Source organism: Brienomyrus brachyistius, chromosome 3 (assembly GCF_023856365.1).
Source record: "Brienomyrus brachyistius isolate T26 chromosome 3, BBRACH_0.4, whole genome shotgun sequence".
NCBI lineage: Eukaryota > Metazoa > Chordata > Actinopteri > Osteoglossiformes > Mormyridae > Brienomyrus > Brienomyrus brachyistius.
Window position 1 is genome coordinate 1,955,790 of NC_064535.1, and position 22,301 is coordinate 1,978,090.

The following is a 22,301-nucleotide window of genomic DNA, read 5'->3' on the forward strand; positions in this document are numbered from 1 at the left end:
ATAATTTATTATTATAAAATAATAATAATTATTATTTTTATTGCGTTAATTAAGCAGGAAATATCAAATCCATGAAACAACCAAGCTGATCATTTAAAGAAGTACCGGAATACACACATAGCGACCGGCATGTGAGTATAAGTTCACTTCTAAGGCTGCCGCGTTCGCTATACAATAGCTATTTTAAAATCAACTAAAAACAACTGAGTAAAAATGCTCCTAAAAAATACATTTTAAAAAGCAAAGGCAGTTAATCCCAAACGAAGAGCCGTAACTAAACGTACGGATCATTATCCAGCGCGACATCCTCAAAGGTTAATATCAGGCAGTCCAAAAAAAATAAGTAGAATTTAAAAATAAGTAGAAGACTCGGTGGAAGCGATGAGTTTAAGCGGGGCGCGGTGCCCGATGCCCGGTGCGCGGTGCCCGATGCCCGGTCCGGGGCCATGATTTGCGCGGAAATGAAGGCGGTGGCGGAGACGGCGGCCGCGTGCACAGGCGCTCCGGCGGAGCGGCGCTGACGTGATATTGCAGCCCCGGCGCGGCGCGGCGCGGCGCACGGAGAGAGAGCTCTCCATCTCCATCTCCATCTATACACTCAGTGTGCAAACGGGCTTTCTCTCTACCTGCTGCCTGCCTGCCTGCCTGCCCACCCGCCTTTATCATCTCCGCAGAGGACCGAGCCACAATAATAATAACAACAATAATAATAACAACAGTGTCAGTCCGCTATTTTTGCGTTTTTTCGCTATTCTTCATGCAACGGTATGCTTTTCTTGTTTTCTCTTACTTTGATTCCTTGCGCAGTGAATTGATTTCCCCGCTTTTTCCTTCTTTCCACTCATAACCTGCGTTTTATTCGCCTTCTCGCATTTTTTTCCTGCCGAAAAAGCCGACGGGAGATGAGCTTCACTGGAGTCTAACGCATTTTTCTCGCCTTCCGACCGTCTTGTTGCACTAGACTCCAGTCGTGGGCAATGGGAAGTACCGACTCGCAAGAAGGCTGCACGTTTTGCTGTTTTTAAGGGATGTGTGCAAGTATGTTGGAAAAATAGCCATAGCGTCCGGATTGTAAGGTAATTACCGAAATTATTATATGTCCGTCTGCTCATCGCCGCACATTGTATTGTTACATGCTGTGTTATTATATAGTGTACTGCATCGCAGGCAGGGCTGAGAAATTCAGGCTAAGTGCCCACGTCGCCACAGCCTTACATATGCAGTTTCAAAGTTGGGCTGCTTGCAAATAGAGAAATAGCCTCCAATCCTGGGTTACCTGGTACGAGTGAGGGCTGCAAACGGCCGCCGCGCAGGCTGTGACAGTGGGGGGATATGCCGAGGTTAATGGCAAGTTAAGAGGTGAAATTTCGTGCGTGTTGTGCTTACAAGGCTCAGGATGGAGTTGTGGCGCCGACTAGGTTCCGCCGAGCGTTAGCCGGGAAGGAGCCTTTATTATTACGGGAAACTTGCGGTAAGATGATGACTGGCGGCTCGTTTGGGACTGAGCATTTGGCGTCGTTTGGGACGCGCCTCGCCGCATCTAGCTGTCGCCGAATCGCGCCTGTAATTCCGAGCAGCGACGGCCACCTTGTTGTCCCTACATGCACATTTCAGCGCATAACCGTCCCCACACGCACATTTCAGCGCATTGCCGTCCCCACACGCACATTTCAGCGCAGTGCCTGGGCGATGTGGCCGCAAACTGCGCGATGCGTCCTATTTAAGCTGGTCCCACGCAGTAACGCCGCATCGTAACGCCGAAATCACGGGCGATCGCTACATTTTACACGGTTACATTATGCAACCACCCCCACCCGGCTGCCACCCCATTCAGAAAGGGCTGGAAAAACTTGAAATGATTGCAAACGGGAGGATTTGCGGATGTTTTGGGGCTTCTTCCCCCCCCTCTCCGTATCTCGACGCCTACACGGACACCGCGCACAGCTGCATTGCCTGTAGGATTAATGCAATCGGGACATGCCATGGAGCTGTCACCTCCGATCTGTCCCTGTCCCTCACCCATTGCCAGCCTTTGCAAAAGTCACACTTAAATCTATAATATCCATCGGCTACCTGTGAAGGCGTCCCTCATATTCACGGGGGCGGCGGGGCTGGGTTGTTTCTGTTGCCTTGCACTTAGTAACTGTTTGATAGACGCTTTAACGCCAGCTCGACCATTAAATAAGTACAGCAATTAAGCGATGCTGCTGCTGCTGTAGCAAGATGCGCGCTTACAGGGAGTAAAGCGCCTCGTCCAGCTTCCGAGGGCATCCTGCAGCTCCGTGGGGACCCGGGCTAATCTCCCGCGTACGTCTGCGTCCGCCCCATTATTATTATTATTATTATTATTATTATTATTATTATTATTGTCATCGCCGTTTTTACTTAAACATACTAACGCTGCTGCAGGACTGCTGCTTAAAACTCCTTTGCTGCGCGCTGCTGCATTACATACAGGGATAACCATGCACCGCGCGAAAGGCGCATATTGACTTTTTTTTTACAGTTTAACGGGACATGACTCATGTTTTTCGTGAAGGGGACAGCCTGACATTAAACGTGTGTCTCGCCTTTCCTTTTGCGATATATGCGATGAGACAGCAGGACGCCCGTCGGCCGTGTAGCGCCTGTGGTGTTTTACACCGCGGCGGAAGGTGATTATTTGGTCAGCCTACCGATGCGATTATTGTCGAAATTTGATGCTGTTCCTTATATGTATTCTTTGCACAAAGACTTAATAGTGGACGACGTTTTGTCGCGCGGCCTTTTGAAACCAGAGCTTTCGTCTAAGACCGTGGAAAAATAATAAACCTACATAAATATGTATATATATATGAATTTATTTTGAAACGACTTCTGTAGGTTCCTTTTTTAGTTATTTTAAAAAAATGTCTTAAAAAGACGGGAACCACAAGGTGGCAATGTTGGCCTAAAGTTAGTTTATCCCTCAGGATAAAAAGAAAATAAATGTTCTCCTGAACCGCCGCAGCGCACCGGAGAGCCGGCAACATACTTGTAGGGCAGTTTATAATTGAAATTCACAGTGGATCTGAAATCGGAATCAGTGCAAATAAATGGTGCTCTTCTTCTTGCTTAATGGATTTAAGGAGGACATGACCGTTTCTGTGAAGTCGCTCTGCATCTGCTTCCAAGACCTGTAGTGTGTTACTTGCATTTTTCTTTCCTTCTTGCAGGCCAAATGACATAGGATGAAGGCTATTCGTAACCTGTTGATTTATATATTTTCCACCTATCTCCTGGTTATGTTTGGATTTACCGGTGCCCAAGACTTCTGGTGTTCCACTTTGGTCAAGGGAGTTATTTATGGATCCTACTCGGTGAGCGAGATGTTTCCCAAGAACTACACGAATTGCACCTGGACGTTGGAGAACCCAGATCCTACCAAATACAGCATCTACCTTAAGTTGTATAAACGTGACCTAAACTGCTCGAATTTCTCCTTGCTGGCTTATCAGTTCGACCACTATTCCCATGATAAGATCAACGAGCAGCTGAGGACCAATGAGTCTATCGTATACGTCTGCGACTCCAAGAATATGTTCATATTCTTGCAATATGACAAGAACTTTGCGCAGATTCGCCGTCTGTTCCCTTTCGATTACACTGGATTGGTACAGAGGAGAATCGACGAGGAGCAGAGGTCTGTGCTGGAGTTCCTGGTTCTGAACAAGGCCAGTCCGAGTCAGTTTGGGTGTCAGGTGCTTTGCACGTGGCTGGAGAACTGTCTGAAGAGCGAGAAGGGGGCGGCCGAATCCTGTGGAATAGTGTACACGAAATGCACCTGCCCCCAGCATTTAGGGGACGGTGACACGGAGAGCGTGCTGTCACTGAACAACGTGGTGCTGCCCTTAAACCCCCAAACCGAAGGATGTCTCACGCCGCACCTCCGGACTGCGCAGGTTTGCAATCTAAGTGCCGAAGTCAAGCGACCGCCTAAAGAGGGTGAGTATTTCCCTCCCTCTCTTTTAAGTTTTTCACCCTTATCGATACTCGACAGTTACAAAGCTCGGCGCGTGAAAGAGACACTTAGTGTCCACAGTGTTGAAGGCGCACGTCGTTTAGGAACACATCTGCAGTGTTCATGGTGCATGCTGAATCCTCCAGGGACAAAGAACGCAATTGTCCTTTGTCAGGCCGAGAGGAGACAGCGTGAGCATGGTGCTTCCCTCCTGCGCCGCCTGAAGCGCAGGACGGCGTAAAATATACTGCAGCTCCAATATATACACGTGTATATAGTAATCAAACTGTCACGTTATGGCTTCTTATTTGAGATGGACTCATGTAAAGACATGGAGGAACAAGCCACGCTTATTCTGCAGCGGAGGACAGAGACCCGCACTGACTCACTGTAGTTTAAGGCCCTCTGGTCTTCACTTCATTTCCTGCTCCCGCCATACTGTAATTAATAACTCACTGTACATAACCTGGCAGAACTAATTTGATTAAAATACAAACACCCAGGTACAGCATGGGAGAGAGATTAGCATTTGAAAGCAGAGTGAAGGACTTTTCAGCAGATGCCGGGGGAGGGTGGGGGGGGGGGGGGGCGGCGATGTCTGCTTCTGAACGTGTTTCAACGCGTAATTTCGCCATTTTGCCGTGATCGCCGGTGTCGGGGGACGGCCGACGTTTAGGCCGATGGAAGTCGGCATGATTTTACTGGTCCTGTGCTGGTCCACCTAATGACCCCGGCGGCGAGAACCGCAAAGAGACCGCGATTCCACGGTAGGGCAAGTGCATGGGAACACGCTCTGCTTACGGCCCGTGATCTTATCAGACGACTTTGTTTTTAAAGGCGTTTTTAGCATTAAATCCCTCTTCATCCAAACAGCCCGTAGGTCACTGGCAGCCAGAATAAGCCCGGAATCTGTGGCCGAGTCCACAAAGAGACCCGGTTACCATCGGACCGGGCCTCCGTTTGATTAAAATGGCTGACTTTGATCTCCTCCGAGCATGACAACAAAGGCTGAATTCAAAGCAACGTGGAGCCGTGCTTACGTATCCTTGGTATTGCACAAGGCCCAAATGACCAGAACCAGTATTTATTGCTCTCTGTTGTATCTCTTAAGAACCTGAATGGATGCTGAAGGATTGAGATTAATAGCCCTACTGCATGTTGGATCGGTTGTTCAATAACAGCAGGTGATTCATTCAAAATGACCAAAGTTAGTTCTTCAGACAGTGGTAAATGATGGCCTTAAAGAAACACTGATAGACTGGCACTTAAAAATCACGCCAGAGGGGGACTGACAGCGTAACCATATGACTCACCCTGACTTCACAGACATGAAGTCATAACAGGCTTATGTGTGGTGGGCGGGGCTAGCGGGACACGTCATTCCTGAAAGGGAGTCCAGATCATGTGACCAATACACCACCAACCACCGCATCACTGTAGAAATGTCACTGGAATAGAATCAGTTTAGGCACATGGTTCATGCCAGTGATTCGGGTGACATGTAACCAGACCTGCAGTATCAGGCAGAACGTCCAACGTACAGTCTGACGAAAGATGTCTTACGACTCTGTTTGCTGTCAAGTCCAGGGGGAATTTACCTCATAAAAATAAAAATCGAAAAAGGCAAACCTTTTATTTTTGAAGGCTGCAGAAATTAAAGCAGACTTTCCCCACCTTTCAGGAGTGGGATGTCTTGACCAACATGTCCAATGTGCCTGAATGCCGTGATTTGGTCCCGGTCATGGACACAGTTTCCTGTCTTGTATAAGGCCTTCAGTTCTGCCTCTGCAGTCTTTTTAGGTCCCAGACTGTGTCCTTCTTCTACCAGATTTCATTAAAATGGATGCCTCTAATTTTGGACGAACTTGGAAGAGTCAAAATATTTGCATAGCTGGTTTCACTTTGCACTGTGTTGGATCTTAAAGGTACCTTCTGAAGGTGAAATTGATTATCTCTAATGGAAACTATTTCTAATTCAGCAGTAGTATAATAGTATTGGACAGGCCTATAGACCAGTATCATTTCTGGGAAAACAAGATTTTTGCTTGATAATGGAGCGGTGAATGGGCTTATTACGACAGCCACCTGTCATCTGTTTTGCTGTTACACAAAGTTTCATTTCAAATTAATTTTCTCCCTTTCATACTATTTTCAGACCTACTGTTTGTAGCTGAATATGAAGTATTGACTTGAATGAGCAACCAACCCCCCCCCCCCATTGTTTATTTGGTTTATTACGCTCCCAAACCAGAGGATGCTGGTAATAATGTTTGTTCTGTCATGTCTTACATATGCAATAATTTAATGATAAGAACAAGAGAGACCCTCCCCTCTCAAGCACATGGTGAGACAGAGAGGAATTTCACAGCTGCGTTAGGGTTAGGGTTAGGGTCAGGTTAGGGTTAGGGTCAGGTTAGGGTTAGGTGCCGTCGTTTTGTAAACGTGTTTGGTGGTTTTTAATTGGTCACTATTTAGCTCGTTGTGAAGCATCTGCTAATGGCTATTCAGTTTCCGATTCAGTTTAGTGAATCCAGCTGGATGCCTTGTGTTACTATGGCAGCCTAGCTAGTGGAGATTAGAGGCGACGTGTTAAGTCACTGAGCCGCTCCGTGCCATAATGTTCAGAAGGGTCTCAGTTGAAAGGACGCGACAGACCGGGGACCTCCTGGCAGTACCTGCACGGGTCCGTTTCCAGTGACCGCGCGTTCTGATGTCTGTCCCAGCGGGCACATTGGGAGCTTGGGTTCCGGTCCGTCACATGGCGACATGCGCAGTGCCACAGCAAGGCCTGGAGGAACCTGAATGGCTGGAGGTTCCTCTCGCAGGTGACGGGTGACAATGACACCTGCAGTAACCGTGAGCAGATATGAAGCAGCTGAGGACCTTAACATTGAGGAGACATGGAGTAATTGAGGATTTTAACATGGAGTAAACAGAATACCAGAGGAGCTCAACATTGTAGACAATAATGCCGGTGGAAGTATCTGTCATGAAATGAAATGAGGAATCAGACCCTCTTAGGGTTGTGCGGCAATATTTATTATATACTGATTTGCCGGTCTTTTACTTTGATAGGTAAAACAGAGCTAAGTATTTATTCTTGAAATGAGCAGAATTAGTGTGAGTTTGACAGCTCGAGGTACGGATGATGGTTGGGTCCTGAAGGCTGTGCTTTTATGCAGTAGGGTTACATCTCAAGGCCATTTCATCTCCTCTCTTTTTATGTAAACAGCTCTGCTATTTGTTTTTCTGTCTTATGTAGCATTTTACGCCGCCTACAGGTTTTGCAACAAAATCACAGTTTAAATTTTAAATAATGTTTCTGTGGTGATTGGGTGGGTGTAGGGGGTCACAGTGCTGGGAGGGAAAACAAAAGGTCACAGTGAAAATATTCATTTCAACTCAATTCAGTTTAGTTTCATATAGCGCCTTTCATGCCACAGTCACCCCAAGGCGCTTGACTAGAGTGTGTGGATATTGTTACTGCATCATCTATACAAAATGGTGCGTGAAACAGGGAAAGAAGGAAAGAGAGAAAAGCAGAAGATAACGAAGGAGAGGAACGAAAAACTCCCAACTAGGGAGGGACATAACCTCGGGGGACCCGAGATCGATAGGCTGCCCGACCCCCCCCCCCCCACCCCCCAGGCATGCTAGCCTTATAGAATACAATGAGAATGAGTCTGCATTAACACAGGCAGGGTGTGAACCGTCCGTCAGTGAGCCAGTTCTCCAGGCAGGTCTGTGTGAGCTGGCAGATCCTAGGCCACACCCACGGTGTCACAGTACGTAAGCCACACCCCCAGTGTCACAATATGCAAGCCACACCCACGATGTCACAGTATGTAGGCCACACCTACGGTGTCACAATATGCAAGCCACACCCTCCAGTGTTACAGTATATAAGCCACACCCACGATGTCACAGTATGTAGGCTACACCTACAGTGTCATAATTTGTAAGCAGCAGCCACCGTGTCACATATAACGGATGCTTGTGTATTCTCTGTAAAGACCTGCAGCTGTAGAGGACTTCGAGATGGACTGAACACAGGTATGTTTCAGCGGAAGACTTTGGCTTTCAGGGTGATTCGAGCAGACAGACTTCCGTTATATGAGACATAAAGTGTGATGAAGCCTATGACAGCCCCTTGTCTGTTACCTTTCAGGCTGCTGACTGAATTTAACCATTAAATAATCAACACAAGACTCTTTATTTTTTAATATCATTCCATTTCTGCAGTGCTAAACATAAAGCATCATACCATGGAGACAAAGGAGAAACCGCAGAGAAGCCATGTAAATGGAGTGAACATGGGGCTTCAATGAGCCTTTAGCAGCACTGTGCGTGTTTTCAGTGAGTCTGGCAAACACACGGACACTGAGGGCAGGCAGAGTTGTCCGCATTCTACACTTCCTCTTAATGTTTACTCATGTAATCTACAAGGTCAGGGGAAGCCTGCATCTCCTTTAAACAGCAGCAGAACTAGCATTTCCACTGGTGTAGAACTAGCAAGTATTTCATTATGTTCATCTACATAACAGGCACGTCATGCTGTATGGGAATAAAACCTGACTCAAGGGAAGCTGCACGAAGATACAGAAATGCAGTGGAATTTCACGATTAAACCACCTGCCTCCTACCTTCAGATTTATAAATAAATAAAGTACGTGATAATATTCATGGGCTCCATCTTGGGACATGGGGTTCTTCGGTCTAGATTGTAGCGCTGGAAGTCATCTGATCATTAGGTGGTTCTGGAGTGCCTGCTTTTACTTACTGTTCTGGAGAACATGCCGTTATGCAGGGAAGCCAGTGCTGCAAATGCAAATGATGTTGGAGAGACGCCCCCCCGCACCCTCCCTCTGCCTTAAGCTCGACACGGCAGCTGGGCCGGGCAGCAACAGAGAGATTTGCACCGTATACGTCAGACACCAGCCAGCAGCGATTCTCTCCTCAAACACAGCATCCCGACTGCAATGTGAAGTATATCTGAGGCCAAAATCTCGCACACCTCTCGTCTGTCCTTTTGTTACTTTGCCTTCCGGAAGGATCCTTAAATAGCACGAATTGTCAACAGTGCTCTGTTGGCCCAGATGACATGGAGTTGTACCCATGGCATTGCTGGAGCCACATAACTGGTCTCATTCAGTTCGCTGGTAAAAGGAGCCTTCAGGGTTCGCGTGTGAGTCTGGGGGCTGGGGCGTCAGGGGAGGCCACAGAGCCTCTATGCATCTACATTTTAACTGGCCAGCAGTAACGTTTTTGCTCAGCGGACACATAAAACATGCCAAGGTTTGGACGTGGCTTTCATCCATTTCCTCCCCAAGCGGTGGGACGTGGCGCAGCAGCGCTCCCTGGCCACGTGGCTGTCGCGAACCCATCGCTCGCCGCACACTGGCATGGGGGGCAAACCGCCCGCCATCGCTGCACCATTTCTGCGCTGTCGTTTGCCAGATGTGTGGGCTGCCAGGTGGAGATTTGGACGAGCGACATAAAAATAAGCGATAGCTGCTATCTGGGAAAATGTTACATTCCACAGAGCGATAAAAAATACAGATAAGGGCTTTAAAACTGCTGAATTTGAGGCCGCGTTTCCAACGGTCTGTCCGTTCTATTGAAGAATGTGCTGTTTGAGTCAAGCGCATAATGAACAGTGATTCCTGCATATGAAAAACAACTTTATAGGTATAACATAAAATGTACTGTTAGGAAATAAGATTATGTACAGCAGAGGATGTGATCGAAATGTCAGGAAACACAAAATCTCATTTTATTTGGACATTATTTTGAAATGCATTTAATTTGAGAAGACGCAGCACAGTGAACACGCAGGGAAGCTTCTAGAAAGGCAGAACTTCAGGGAATACTGTAGCAAGGCAGTGAGGCTCAGGCACTGATGGGCTGTTCCGATCTGTTTTTGTACAAAATGCAGACAAACATTTACATTTCTGTTTCTGCCTTTGGTTAATGTTTGCAGAATCGGCATGGTAAATTTTCTGAACTGGTTGAAGAATTGTCACAACACACTATCCCCTGTGATACATTCTCAGGTTAAAAGTCTGTGTACAGGATGACAGTAAAATGAAGTGGAACCACTGCAATAGCAAAGTGTAAGTAAAGACTACAAAAAAATCAGAGTATGAAATGCTTCACTTAAATTATTCATGAGAATGACAACAGCACAGTCTATGTCAGCCCACTGCATTTTAATAACTCCAAAGAGTGTTGATTTCAAATGCTGCACGCAGATGAATGATTTCTAAATTGTCTGCCATAATTGCCTTTTTAAACTTTGTTTTGCGAAAAAAAACAATATTGCAAGTTATTACGCCGATATGGCTTTCGGCAGTTTTATGGTGAGGGTCACGCTCACAATTTAAGAAGTCAAAATCCACAACGTAGAATAAAAACGTCATTTTTTTTCCTGTTCACCAAATTAAAACTGGATTCTGTCATTTTGCAGTCAATATTTACACACCAGCTTCTCCGCACATGGGTGGATAACAAAGTATGAAGAAAGATAGTGAGACTATAGATATGCCTGTTATTAGTGTTAATATCCTGCAGTATTTAAGCATAATCCGAAAACCTTTATGTGATACAAGTTCTACTAATTCATACTGTAAAAATGAAAAAAACATCTTTGCTGTCATGCAGTTTGATGTAACTAAGCACTAAACTACGTAGTCTATGTGAAAATTACAGTGTACACATAAACACATCACTGGCGACGCAGTGTACCTGGCTGTATATGCAGTTATGCTGTGCCTCATTTATAAACTCCTGTATCCCAACTGACAGACTAAGTGTGTAATTGGCCTATATTGTGTCCAGCATTACGGGTTTATTTGCATCATAATCACTCCATTCTCTGGAAATGGGGGGTGTTAATGGCATAAAATAAATGGTGGCAATGAAAATGACAAACTCCTGCATTTTCGTCTGTATTTCGCCAGACATCAGCCGCAGCGCGGACGTCGGCCTTAAGACAGGGTGACCTTTATTGGCAGCATTAGCAGCTGCCAGTCCTGATGGATGTACGTGGCAGGCGTGACAAGCGAAAGTAAAACTCGCGTACAGTTCATGCACATAAATGGTTATTATAGATGACTCCCCATGTGAGACTCTCCCCTGCTGGTATACTGGGAATGTTCCGGTGGGCCAAGGACTATGTGGGCCGTTAACAGGCCAGTCCTGCGAGTATCTCCTAACATTTCCTTTCTGCCATAGGCACGAGAAAATCGATCAATTTAAAAACCCTAATAGTAAAAAAATGGAGTTGGACATTCCGATGCATTTTATTGTGTGTGTGTGTGTGTGTGGTGGGGGGGGGGGGGTAAAGTGTGTTTGCTGGGAACAAAACTGTGGAATTACCTGGAAATATAAGAAGGGCGTAGATTTGAGTTCGGAAGGTGGGGACATGTGCCAATATTGTGGGAATACCGTATGTATTTAGGGGGGCGATTTGGTCCGTACCAATATAATAAGGTGAGCACAGTTCGAGGGCTTTTCTCCGTTTAGTGCCGTCCTTGCCACCTAAAAACAGCGTCCTGTCTCAGTGCTTTATCTATCTCAGCGTTAAGACCGGCCGTGTCATATCGAGATAGGCGCTTTATGTGAAATCGGCCGACCTGCTCAGAATGGTTCCCATCTTCTTAAACCTGCTCTAAACGCAGCTAAGGATCGTGAACCGGGAAAGATGTTTATTCGCTGTTATTCGCAGTTAATTCGCTGATATTACAGGCATACGTTTTTCTCTGAAATAAAATAATGAATACCTTTTAAAATACATGCATTTATGTCCCGGACACATAGACATACTGTAACGCAGGGCGCTGGATGATACCTCCACCGCTGATGAATTTCATATGAGCTTTTATTATTTAAGTGCTATAATAAATCCTCCATTAATATGCATGGGCATTATTTATCAGAAATATAGAGAATGAGCCTTTTCCTTAAGCAGTTGCTGTGAGTTTTAATTCTCCCATCTCCCTTAGGGTATCGTAACTGAAGGGAGCACGGTAACTGTACACGGTGGGATATTTACCGACAATGACCATAAAAATTAATAAAGACAGCATGCGACAACCCCCTCGTTAACGTGAAGTAGGCCGCTCTGTAAAACGCTGCGTTGCGCCCTTATTTTACAGAGGGGAGCTAATGTTATAACCGTACAGACGTAACGTAGCGCAGAAATGCTACAATCCCTTTTAATTTATGCCTAAATCGTAGCGCCTGTTTTGGAAGAGAAATCGTCAATGTAAAAAAGTAAGGAGGCGGCTGTGAAGTAGCAATAAAGCTCTATAATGAGAAGGCCATAAATTTCCATTGTATACTGTATTTAGACTACATTAACTTAAGTAATAAAGTACAGCATAGAGGTTTTGTGAAGTGACCGTCTCAGTTAATTTCCACCGCCTTAACTCTGCTACAGAAGTATTAATGGCGTGGCCCTTTTATTCATTAAGTGCTTTGAGCTTATTTCTTCTGCGCCATTTCTGAGGCTTGGAGATCATTTTAAGGCGACGCTTCAGAAATGGTTAAGAAGCTACAATTTGGTCATGCAGTAACCCGGACGGCCATAATTTCTGGCAAATGACGGCCCGATTACCTGCTGGGAAATCACGATATCTAAACCGAACGTGGTTCTGTTGTGTTGCACCAGTCGACCGTGCTTTAAATTGATTTTTTTCCCCAACGATAATTCATCAAAAATAAATAGATGTAGATTTTCTGTTTTTGATCTCTGAATGGAGTCATGTCCCAACGAAATAATTAATATTCTTAACACAAGATCAAAGGTGAATTCTGTCTGAGCTTTATGAAAGAAAAGAGAGGGAGAGGGTTAGTCAAATGCTGAGCTGCAGAAGCCTGGGAAACACGTTCGTTATTCATACGGTTTACGTCTGTTAAGGCGGCGTTCCACGTTGTAGTTATATAAATAAATAAATCCGCTTGAGATCCAGGAAAGGAATGGATGGCGATGTGAAGCGTGCTGTTTATTCGGCGTTTAAATCAGCATGACAATAGTGATCGCAGGTGACAGGGTACATTTTTTTCTATGCGTGTGTCTTTGTGATATCATATTTCCAGCCTTTTCCTATTTATGAGCTTAGGACAAGTGGACCTTTTCTAAATCAAAGGGAAGACTGCTGTTGTTGTCGTCTTGTCTCCTTTCGCTTCAAAAAGAACGTGATGTGAATGTAGCAGTCGCTCCTAATGAGTCCCTGAAGATGAATGAACCTGCCTTCTCTTCTTTTTTATACAAATTATATTATTTTATTGCCTCCGTATGCATAATGCATAACTTACAACTACTGGCCATCAATTTAACTTCTGTTTTGTACGAAAAAAGTTATACAGTAGTATAGTATACAGAAGTAATACATTTTCTGCGTTTGATGTTTGATGTCTGTTTCGGTGCCATTATGCTGTAATGCAAGGCCCGTGGAACGCCGTAGTGCTGTACTGTGATCCTGGAGCAGCACTGACCGTGGAAGATGAATTCTGGGGCATTTTCTGCATACGGGAGAAATCGGAATCCAGAAAAAGTCACATGATAAACAACTCCTTTCTTCTGAAAGTCCAGCCTGGTGCCTCCAGGTTCTGACCTCAAAGCCTGGCCGGGATCATCTAAACCGGGCAGAAGGGACAACTTACCACGCAGGTCTGCTCATTGATCAGGCATCCCGGAAAACAACGGCCACGAGATCCCAGCGCCTTCAGTTCCGCTGAGAGTTTGTGGAGCGAGAGCGTAAGTTAGATTTAAAGGAGCACAGCGATTTGATGATGTCAGCTGTGGGGGCAGCAATTACCGTGTGTGAGATGAAAACATCTGCATTAACATCCATCTGGAAGAAGATTCCGGAATGGCAGCCTGTTTATGTATTTGCGGAGGCCGGGAAGGCAATTTGCCTTCCAGATGAGTTAGCTGAGCTGCTGCAGCATATTAGCGACGTTTCCAGAGCAACTGCGTTATTAAAACTATATATTCAATCATATCTATATGCAAGAAACTACTGCAAACAAGCGGCCTAGTGAAACATTGCCTGGTGCTTGTTGCTGTGTGTAACTGTCACCACGATGTACAGTATCTAGTACGTCTGGTAGCCTGTTAACTGGATTTAGATAAAACACGGTGTTGATGTGAATCCAGGAACGTGATTGAACGGGGCTCAAACACGAGCTCAGATGCTGCTCCACTCCATTTCAGGGGGATTTGCGATCGGCGCTCACTTCAATGGGGAACACGGTCAGACCATAATTACATAAGGCAGATGCTTTGCTCCTGCTGTGAATCTGCATAATTCGGTTCTCATTTTAATGCTGTTAAAGATAACCTTCATTATCCGAGCAGAGTTAGCTGGGCGGCTGTTTGGTCACACCATGCACAAACCACAGAAAGCCTTCGATTTACCCAAGGTAATGCAGCTGTATGGGGAAAGAATAGATTTAGCCTTAATATCAGAGCATAATGTCGCATAATATGAATGCACGTGGTCACTTTTAAGGGTCGCGTAGACCTTCCATCATTCTGCAGAAACTGGTCAGTCTTCAACAGAGCCGTGTAAATCGGCTCTCGCCGGCTGCAGGCTGTGACCCTCTCCACCGCCAGATTCCTCGTTCGTGATCCCTGGCATCTGTCATCCAGGACCGAGGCACTTTCATGCGTCCCGATTTACATCCAACTGATTGATGGATCGACTTATTTGAAGGAATTGCCTGGAGTGTGCACTAGCTGGCCTGGCGGCTGTAAATCGTATGAGAATGAGTTCGGAGCAGCGTGTGATTCTGCCGTACGCGGGGGGCACCTCTTCGGGGTGTTCTCGGCCAGCGTTGGCCTCAACTGCAGGCGGCCATACCCTCTGAGTTAACTCAAGCATTGCTGGCCAGCTTTCCTGCTAGCTTAGCAGCCATGCTAACCCCGGTGATTTTCATTACATTAGTATACTGTTTGGCCTCCGGAAGGCTCCAGACTCCACTAAATTCACCCTACGGCTCCCTGTGGCCCCTGCAGCCGTGATTTGTGTGACATTGTGCAGTATATCCTGCTAGACAGATGAGAGTAGCTGTCACACTTTTTAAATCACCTTGGCGTCAGTCTCCAAAATATTTTTCTTTTGAGTTTTTTTTTTCTAGAATGTGTCATTAGTTTAATGCACATTGACCTTAAGAAGGAAGACAGAAATTAAAGTCAAATGTGTCAGTTACTTATCGCAATATCTGGTGATTCGAAGAGAGATGACCCAGTTGGTGATTTGAAAGTCTGCATGTACTCAGAAGAGGGAGAGCTCTTCACAGTCTGTCATGTTCTCAGAGGGACAGTTTATTGTCAGAATGTTCTTGAAAGCATTTCATTTTAATGAAAAGCATGTGGCTTTCATGTAGATTACCGAGATGTTCACAAAAATAAGACATTAATATCCCAGGCAGATAGATTGTCAATGTCACTGGCAGGACACAGTCAAACATGAACAGCAGAGAACAGCCATGCAATATAAAAGGCTGGTTATTGAAATATGACAAAAATATATTTCTCTTTTCATGAGTTTGAAAGGTGAAAATGAAAAATATGCATTGTATTCTAAATCTGGACCCAAAGACATCCTGCGAATTTCCCCGGTTTGTCAGCGGTGGTTTATGCTCCATTTTGGTGTGGAAAAACCCCGGCATGAGACCTCCTGTGAAAACCCTGAGGCTGGCAGGATGTCCAGCCATAAAGACAGGCCTTAGTCACCTCATCATGGAGTCACAGAGAGCTGATGGTGATCACTAGGGGTGGTTAAAAATATCGAATTTATGATTAATCACGATCCTGGTGTTGATGACTTAGTATCGATTCACAAAATCCCAAGATCGATCCAGTTGATTTATGCCTTTGAAAATATTTTTGCTGAACTTATGGTGTTGGTAGTGCTACTTTCTTTCTCAGGGTTGCAGTAGTATCGCCTCGTGCCGCCATCTTGGTGCACTGTCAGACATAGCAATGCAGTGCTCCGAGAACGTGAATGCAAGCACGTCAAGTAGGGCTTTATTCTCAGACCAGTCAAATTCAGTACTTACAGTGACATGAAATAGCATTACAATAAGGGTAAGAATAATAGAACAAAATTAAATCAAACCTTGTAAAGAGAAAACTGATATTGGATGTGAAATATTTCAGTGAGGGGCAGCATGGTGGTGCAGTGGTTAGCACTGTTGCCTCACACCTCTGGGACCCGGGTTCGAGTCTCCGCCTGGGTCACATGTGTGTGGCGTTTGCATGTTCTCTCCATGTCGTTGTGGGGTTTCCCCCCGTAGTCCAAAAACAGTCCATAAATTGACCATTCAGTGACTGAATGGTGTGTGAGTGTGCCCTGCGATGGGCTGGCCCCCCATCCTGGGTTGTTCCTGCCTCGTGCCCATTGCTTTCGGGATAGGCTCCGGACCCCCTGCGACCCAGTAAGATTTTTGGAAAATGGATGGATGGAATATTTCAGTGTATTCATATGTAAGTGCAAGATGCATTGCAAAGTTAACACTCCAGTGCAGTGCCTGTTGTTTCTACAACAGATCTGGTTTGATCACGCATTAGTAAATGTGTCTTAAATGTAGATTGAATGGAGTGACAATGGAATCCAATGGGGCACTTGAGTCATTTGAGGTTACCTTTCCTATAGAACAGGTCTATACATAGTCCTTTTATTAAACAAACTAAATAGCCTAATGATGTTTATCTTATTTACACAACAGCTTGTCATTTTTGTCTCTAAACGGTCGCACGTTCACAATTCTCAGAATTTTGACCCACTTTGAAGGTGGTTGCTGTTAGATATTTTTATGTTGCAATTAAATTGCATCAGAACCCTTGGGTGCCCCTCTGGGAATGACTGTGTCTCACAATGAGATCTACCTGCCGTCCCATTCCGGGTGGCCCACCTCCCACCCTGAGTTTCCTAGGAGAAGCTTCCGGCGTTCAGCGATCCTGAGCTGGACAAGCGATTACAGACTGGTGAAGGACAGACAACACGCACGGCGAAATGAAGCATATAAAGTGGCTCGCTTCATCAAGGGTTAAACGCTGTCCTCTCCTGGAGAGCTGCACCATGGCGCCCCCCGCAGGCGTCATCAGGCTCTCATTCAGATGGCAACGACTTCATCCGAATTCCCTCACCTTTAATAATGGAACAATAAAATGTAATTGCAGACAGATTAGCATTTCTCTAAAGTGAAGAAGAGTGAACATTTGCCAAGTAGAGATCCATTCTTTTCAGTGTGAGAGGGATCTTTTTCACAGTCCGTTTCATTCTGTTTCTGGAAAGCAGCTGTCATTACCTGTTAAGGTTTTATTTTTTCATAATGGTAGGGGGCACCCAGATTAACCCACAAAACAAAAGCAGAAATGTAAAGATTAACATGCATTTTATTTGGGGAGTTTGCTTCACGGTCAGAGCGAAGGCTTCCATTTGGCACAGAAAAGATGCTGTAAATGCAGATGTGAGTGGTCCCACTGTGATATAGCGCCTTTCTGATGAAGATGGTATGGTTTCTTTTCCACCATGAAAAACAGGCCCTACCTAGCTCTGCCCAGCCTCACACATCACTCCATGCGCCCGTGTTCAGGTACCGAGACACGTTGTCTTTCATTCAAGTGAAGTTTCCTTATTTATCAGTCTGTTCAGCTTGGATCCGATTGAGAGAGATCTCAACGGCCAGGCACTCAGATAGTGAGTCCAATCCTCAACCTGTCTGACTGTGAACACTGTGCATTCAGGGAGGGCTGCAGATTAACAGGGACACATAGCAGTAAGCATGTATCGTCTCTGATTTACTAGTAAATATCAGCAGACAATCACAATGAGGCAGCAAAGGCAAAGCTGACAGAATCACATGACCTGGGGGGCGGGGCTTGTCTTAGAATCCCTGGAATATTTCAGAAAGGTAATGATAACATACAAAATGCCAGGTGAGCGCTAAATAAAAAAAATAAAACCTTTAAAATGTCACAATGGTCTGAAGCTTGCCCGGCATGCTTGTTCCGACAACGCAGCTATCGGCGTACGAAGGCCTATTATGTGAGGTGAGAGACTTTTACGGAATTCCGCAGAGACGTGACTCGCACTTTAAGTCTGTCTGTCTATCGCATTTCTGTACTTGATTTAGATTTTGCCTCAAGCTTCTCTTTAATCCACCGGAATGGGAGCATGAGGCAGGAAAGGGAGTGACACCTGGTATGGGGGTTGGAGGAGCAGACTCCGGGTGCGAAGAGGAGACAGGGAGGCATGGATGGGCATGGGGTTGGAGCTATGGGAAGAGTAACTGATAGGGTTAGGGATAGGATTAGGGATAGGGTCGGGTTAGAGGTAGGGTTAGGGATAGAGTAAGGGTTAGTATATATAGCTAATATATATTTTCATCAATTTATTTATGACACAGATGATTAAAATCCATAAATGAACTTATATTTGTAATTTCAAAGGCAAGTTGGACAGAGAGTTATTAATATTTAACTTGAAAATGGAAGGTTACAAGATACCACCGGAAATTCATAATATTTAATGGAGTCTCATGAATAGGATGATTGAAAAGGGGCTTTCAGTGGGCTGGACACTCCATCGAGCACCGGAGACTCACTCAAGAATCATTTTGAGAGGCGCTTCGAGCAGTTAAGGTAAGACGCACCGAAGAGATGCGATACTGAAGGTAAAAATATGTACAGCAGCCGTTGCGTGGATGCTTTTCTGAATGGTAGTGAATTTACAGGTTAATGAGGAATTGCAAACAGTGGGGCACTGGTCACCCCACTTTGAGGAGCCCCCATTTTCTGTTGGTGTCGGTTATGTGACCTATAGCTCAGGCATTTAAGCAAAGAGGCAAAGGGACCTGCACCGTGTCTCTGCTAATCAGCTGCTCACCGGCGCGGCCCTGCTGGGGTCAAACGGCGACGTGGACTCTCCGGCTAATTACCCCCAAAGCCAGTTGAGCTTTGCTTTGGCTCTTAAGCCGAGGTCGCGGCGAGAGCGCCGGGATTGGCGCAAGCAATTAGCAGTTCGCCGGCCCCTTTGGCCAAGACTTCAGAAGACGCGGATTGTTCTGGAAAAGCCACACAATCCCACATTGCAGGTCTCAGGGAGGAAAGCTGGCATCTATTGCACTGTTTCGGCAGTGCTGGTTCAAGCCCACGCGACACCCTAGTCAAACTTCATCACTGGCCCCCCCCGGACACTTCACTGCATTGGAGCTAGCCGGCAGGAGGGGGTCCTGCCTTGATGCTTACTGACTTCAGCGTTTGATGGCTCTGCTGCATTTTGGTTAGTTGCATAACAGCTAAGGTGGGTTGTGGCCACTGGGCTGCCCCCCCCCCATACTGAGGGGCCACCGGCTGGTTATCTTTGTGTGATTCCGAAGTGCCGCATGCTTCACGAGAGCGTCCCCTTTCCATAACGGCCCTGTCGCCCCCATGATTACTTTCCACCGTATTGTCTCCTCTGCGTGCCCATTTCTGCCGTGATTCATCGCGAAACACCAGCAAGGAGGCAGGGACCCGGCGTACATCATGAATATTAACTCGCAGCTTAATTGGCGAGATGCTGGCCCTTAATGCAAATGTAACACACAGTTATTAGGTATTTAATAAGCCGCCAGCACTGCATATCTGACTGTTCATTGCAGTGTGGTCAGAACCCTCCTCGTGCCGCCTTTTCTGGGACGCCATTGTGTGTCGTCCTCGTCACCCGCTTACAGCGTCACCTGACACCATCAGACTATAAATATAAGCTGGGCTGCAGCTCATCCTCCCCCAGAGTTCACCAGTTTTTCTTGGGGGGGGGGAGCAGTTCCCTCACTTTCCTTAAGGCTTCCTATTGCAGTGTCAGTGAGCTGGTCACTCTAAATGAGACTGTGAATCTGCAGGTGACGGCGCTGTGTGGGTGTGAGCGTCTACGACGGACCGATGCGTCAGCAAAGCCTGTTTCAGATACTCAGTCACTGAGAACAGAAGATGCACAGATGATTTGTTCAGGACCGAATTTTCATTAAGCCTCAGTGTTAAAGCATCTGATTGCAGAGCAAAAGGTCTTTGTACAATTTGCTGTGCGTCCTGCATACTATAATGTTGCTTTTCAGGGCTGTATGTCTCAGCAGGTATGGATGCCATTTTTGCAATCAGAAGGTCGTTAGTTCAAATCCCAGAATGGACGGAATGATTCTGCTGTTGGGTCCGTGATCCCCCCCAGTCGCTCCAGGGACTGGTTGCCTTTGCAAAAAAATTAAACTGCTTTGGGTAAAAGCATCTGCAAAATAAACGTAGTGTAATGTGAACGCTGACTCTGCCTAGAATCATCCGCTCTTCACTCAGCTACACGACGAGTGTGGTGACACACACACACACACACACACTGCGGGGGTTAGCGGCAGGCGGGGGGGTGGTACTGACTCTGTCACCGCCATGATAATTACAGCCATGAACCACTTGCACATTCCTTCCTCCGAACCTGATTTCCCAACACGGCAAAATGCTGCTCCGTAAATAGTGCCGATACTGCGGAGCCACACTGCGGCTGTTACCTCAATCCGCCGTTTCTGAGCAGTCGTCAGCTGTGTGCTGAGCGCTACCTCATGTCGACTCCGTGTCATATTGTCTGTGACATTGGCGTGCTGGCCGTCCCCTCACAGACACTGCCTCACCAGATACACATCAGACCTCCAGCCTTCTAAGGATGTGGGTTTCCATGGCGACCACTGCATGGATCCAGCGAGACCGGGGGTGTAAATATATCGAAGGCACAGTGTATTTCAACAGCTGTACCACGTTAACTTAATATTTATGGAAGTTAAGTGGACAATTAAAGTGTGAAGGTTGAGCTGTAACTTTCTCAGCAGAGAAAAACACGCCGATTCTGGCCTGTAATTGCAATGATCTTTTAGGCCTCAGTCTTCACACGGCGAGTCTAACAAAAGGTTGCTCACTTTGCAGCTGGTAAAACAGCAGATATATTTAGAGATTATAAATCTCGGCACATCGGCCGCATGCAGAAAGCTTCGGTGATCCAGGTTTATCACTGTGATTTATTCTTGCTGTAAAGTTAAACGCAGAACCGGGTTCACTTTCTTTAATGTAGCTCAGAGGTAGAACGGACGTTCTCGACATCACGCTCAGGCTGTGTGTTGGCTGTGTCATGTGACTTTATTGCGCGGAACATAGCACTTTAACCAGAAGAGGACACAGAATGAGACGCTATGTGTGACTCCTTGTCATAAAGGATTGATTCAGTAAATGGAGAGAGTCACTCTCTTATCTGCAGAGAACGTTGCATTTCTCTGACAAAGAGACCCCCTTATTAACTGCTCTGTGCTCACAGTACTAAGTCATCCACTTGGGATGATGATCCCTGTTTCAAAGTTTTTGTCTATTATTAAAAACTGGCGATATCCCCACCGCACCCCAGGAACCGGTGTTTTTTATGTAACGAACATCAAAATTAAAAACGCGAGTAGCATCGACACCCTGCTGGGCAGCTTTCTCAGGTGCTGACTTTGAGATTTTTCACTCGTATGTTCATGGTGACCCGAGCGGGGGTGAGCCGGCCCCTCGTGAGCCCGAGGGGGGCATGTGCCTTTAAGATCGCCGCTTTCCTCCTCTTTTATGGGTCTGCTGGCACCGGCGATGACGCTCAGTCTTCCCAGGACGTCCTGGGATCGGCTTCAGCGTGAATGGCGCCTCGGAGGGCCTCGTTAAAGCGATGACTGCGGGATAGAGAGTGACATTGAGGTGCATTACGCCGTTCAGCGCTGTGAATGTTTTAAAATATAAAGTTTTCTGGTTTGTGGAGCCCCGGGGGGGCGGGCGGTTTGTGGTGCGTGACCGTGGTCAGGGATCGCACGGGACCGCAAATGCGCATGGCGGTCATGCGGCGACTGCTGAGCCGTGACAGTGAGCGTAACATGTGGCGTGGTCTCTTGGGCGTCGTCCAGGGGGTGGGGGCAGATCCAGTTCCGTACGGACCGCCGGCTAATTCACAGGAATAATAAGTCAAACTCTGGGACCCCCCCCTTCCCCAAATGTCAACAGCACCTGAAAGAAAGCAAACTAAAACTACAGGTAAATAAGCAAACCCAAAAAGGCTGCAGAAACACGCGGGGGTTGGGGTGGTGGTGGATAAAACCTGCCTCCAGCAATCAGTATGAAAGCTTCACGCCAAATCAACCAGGCCACCAAAGAGACTAAGCGGGACAGGTGGTTCATAATCAGAGGATGTGCAGGTGGTACAGGCAGAGGATGAGGGCAGGATGTCAGCCAGGGGGCAGTCAGAGCCCGAGGGGAGCCCCTGCCTGAGGG

The 22,301-nt window shown here is 46.4% G+C and overlaps 1 protein-coding gene across 1 annotated transcript in view; it reads left to right on the forward strand.

The window, feature by feature from the left end:
* Window positions 1-563: 563 nt before the first annotated feature.
* adgrb3 (adhesion G protein-coupled receptor B3) overlaps window positions 564-22,301 on the forward strand; it is a 136,034-nt gene continuing 114,296 nt past the window's right edge. The window contains 2 exon segments of the mRNA XM_049007523.1: window positions 564-1,076; window positions 3,195-3,963. Coding sequence (XP_048863480.1) covers window positions 3,210-3,963 — 754 coding nt within the window. The 5' untranslated portion in view covers window positions 564-1,076; window positions 3,195-3,209.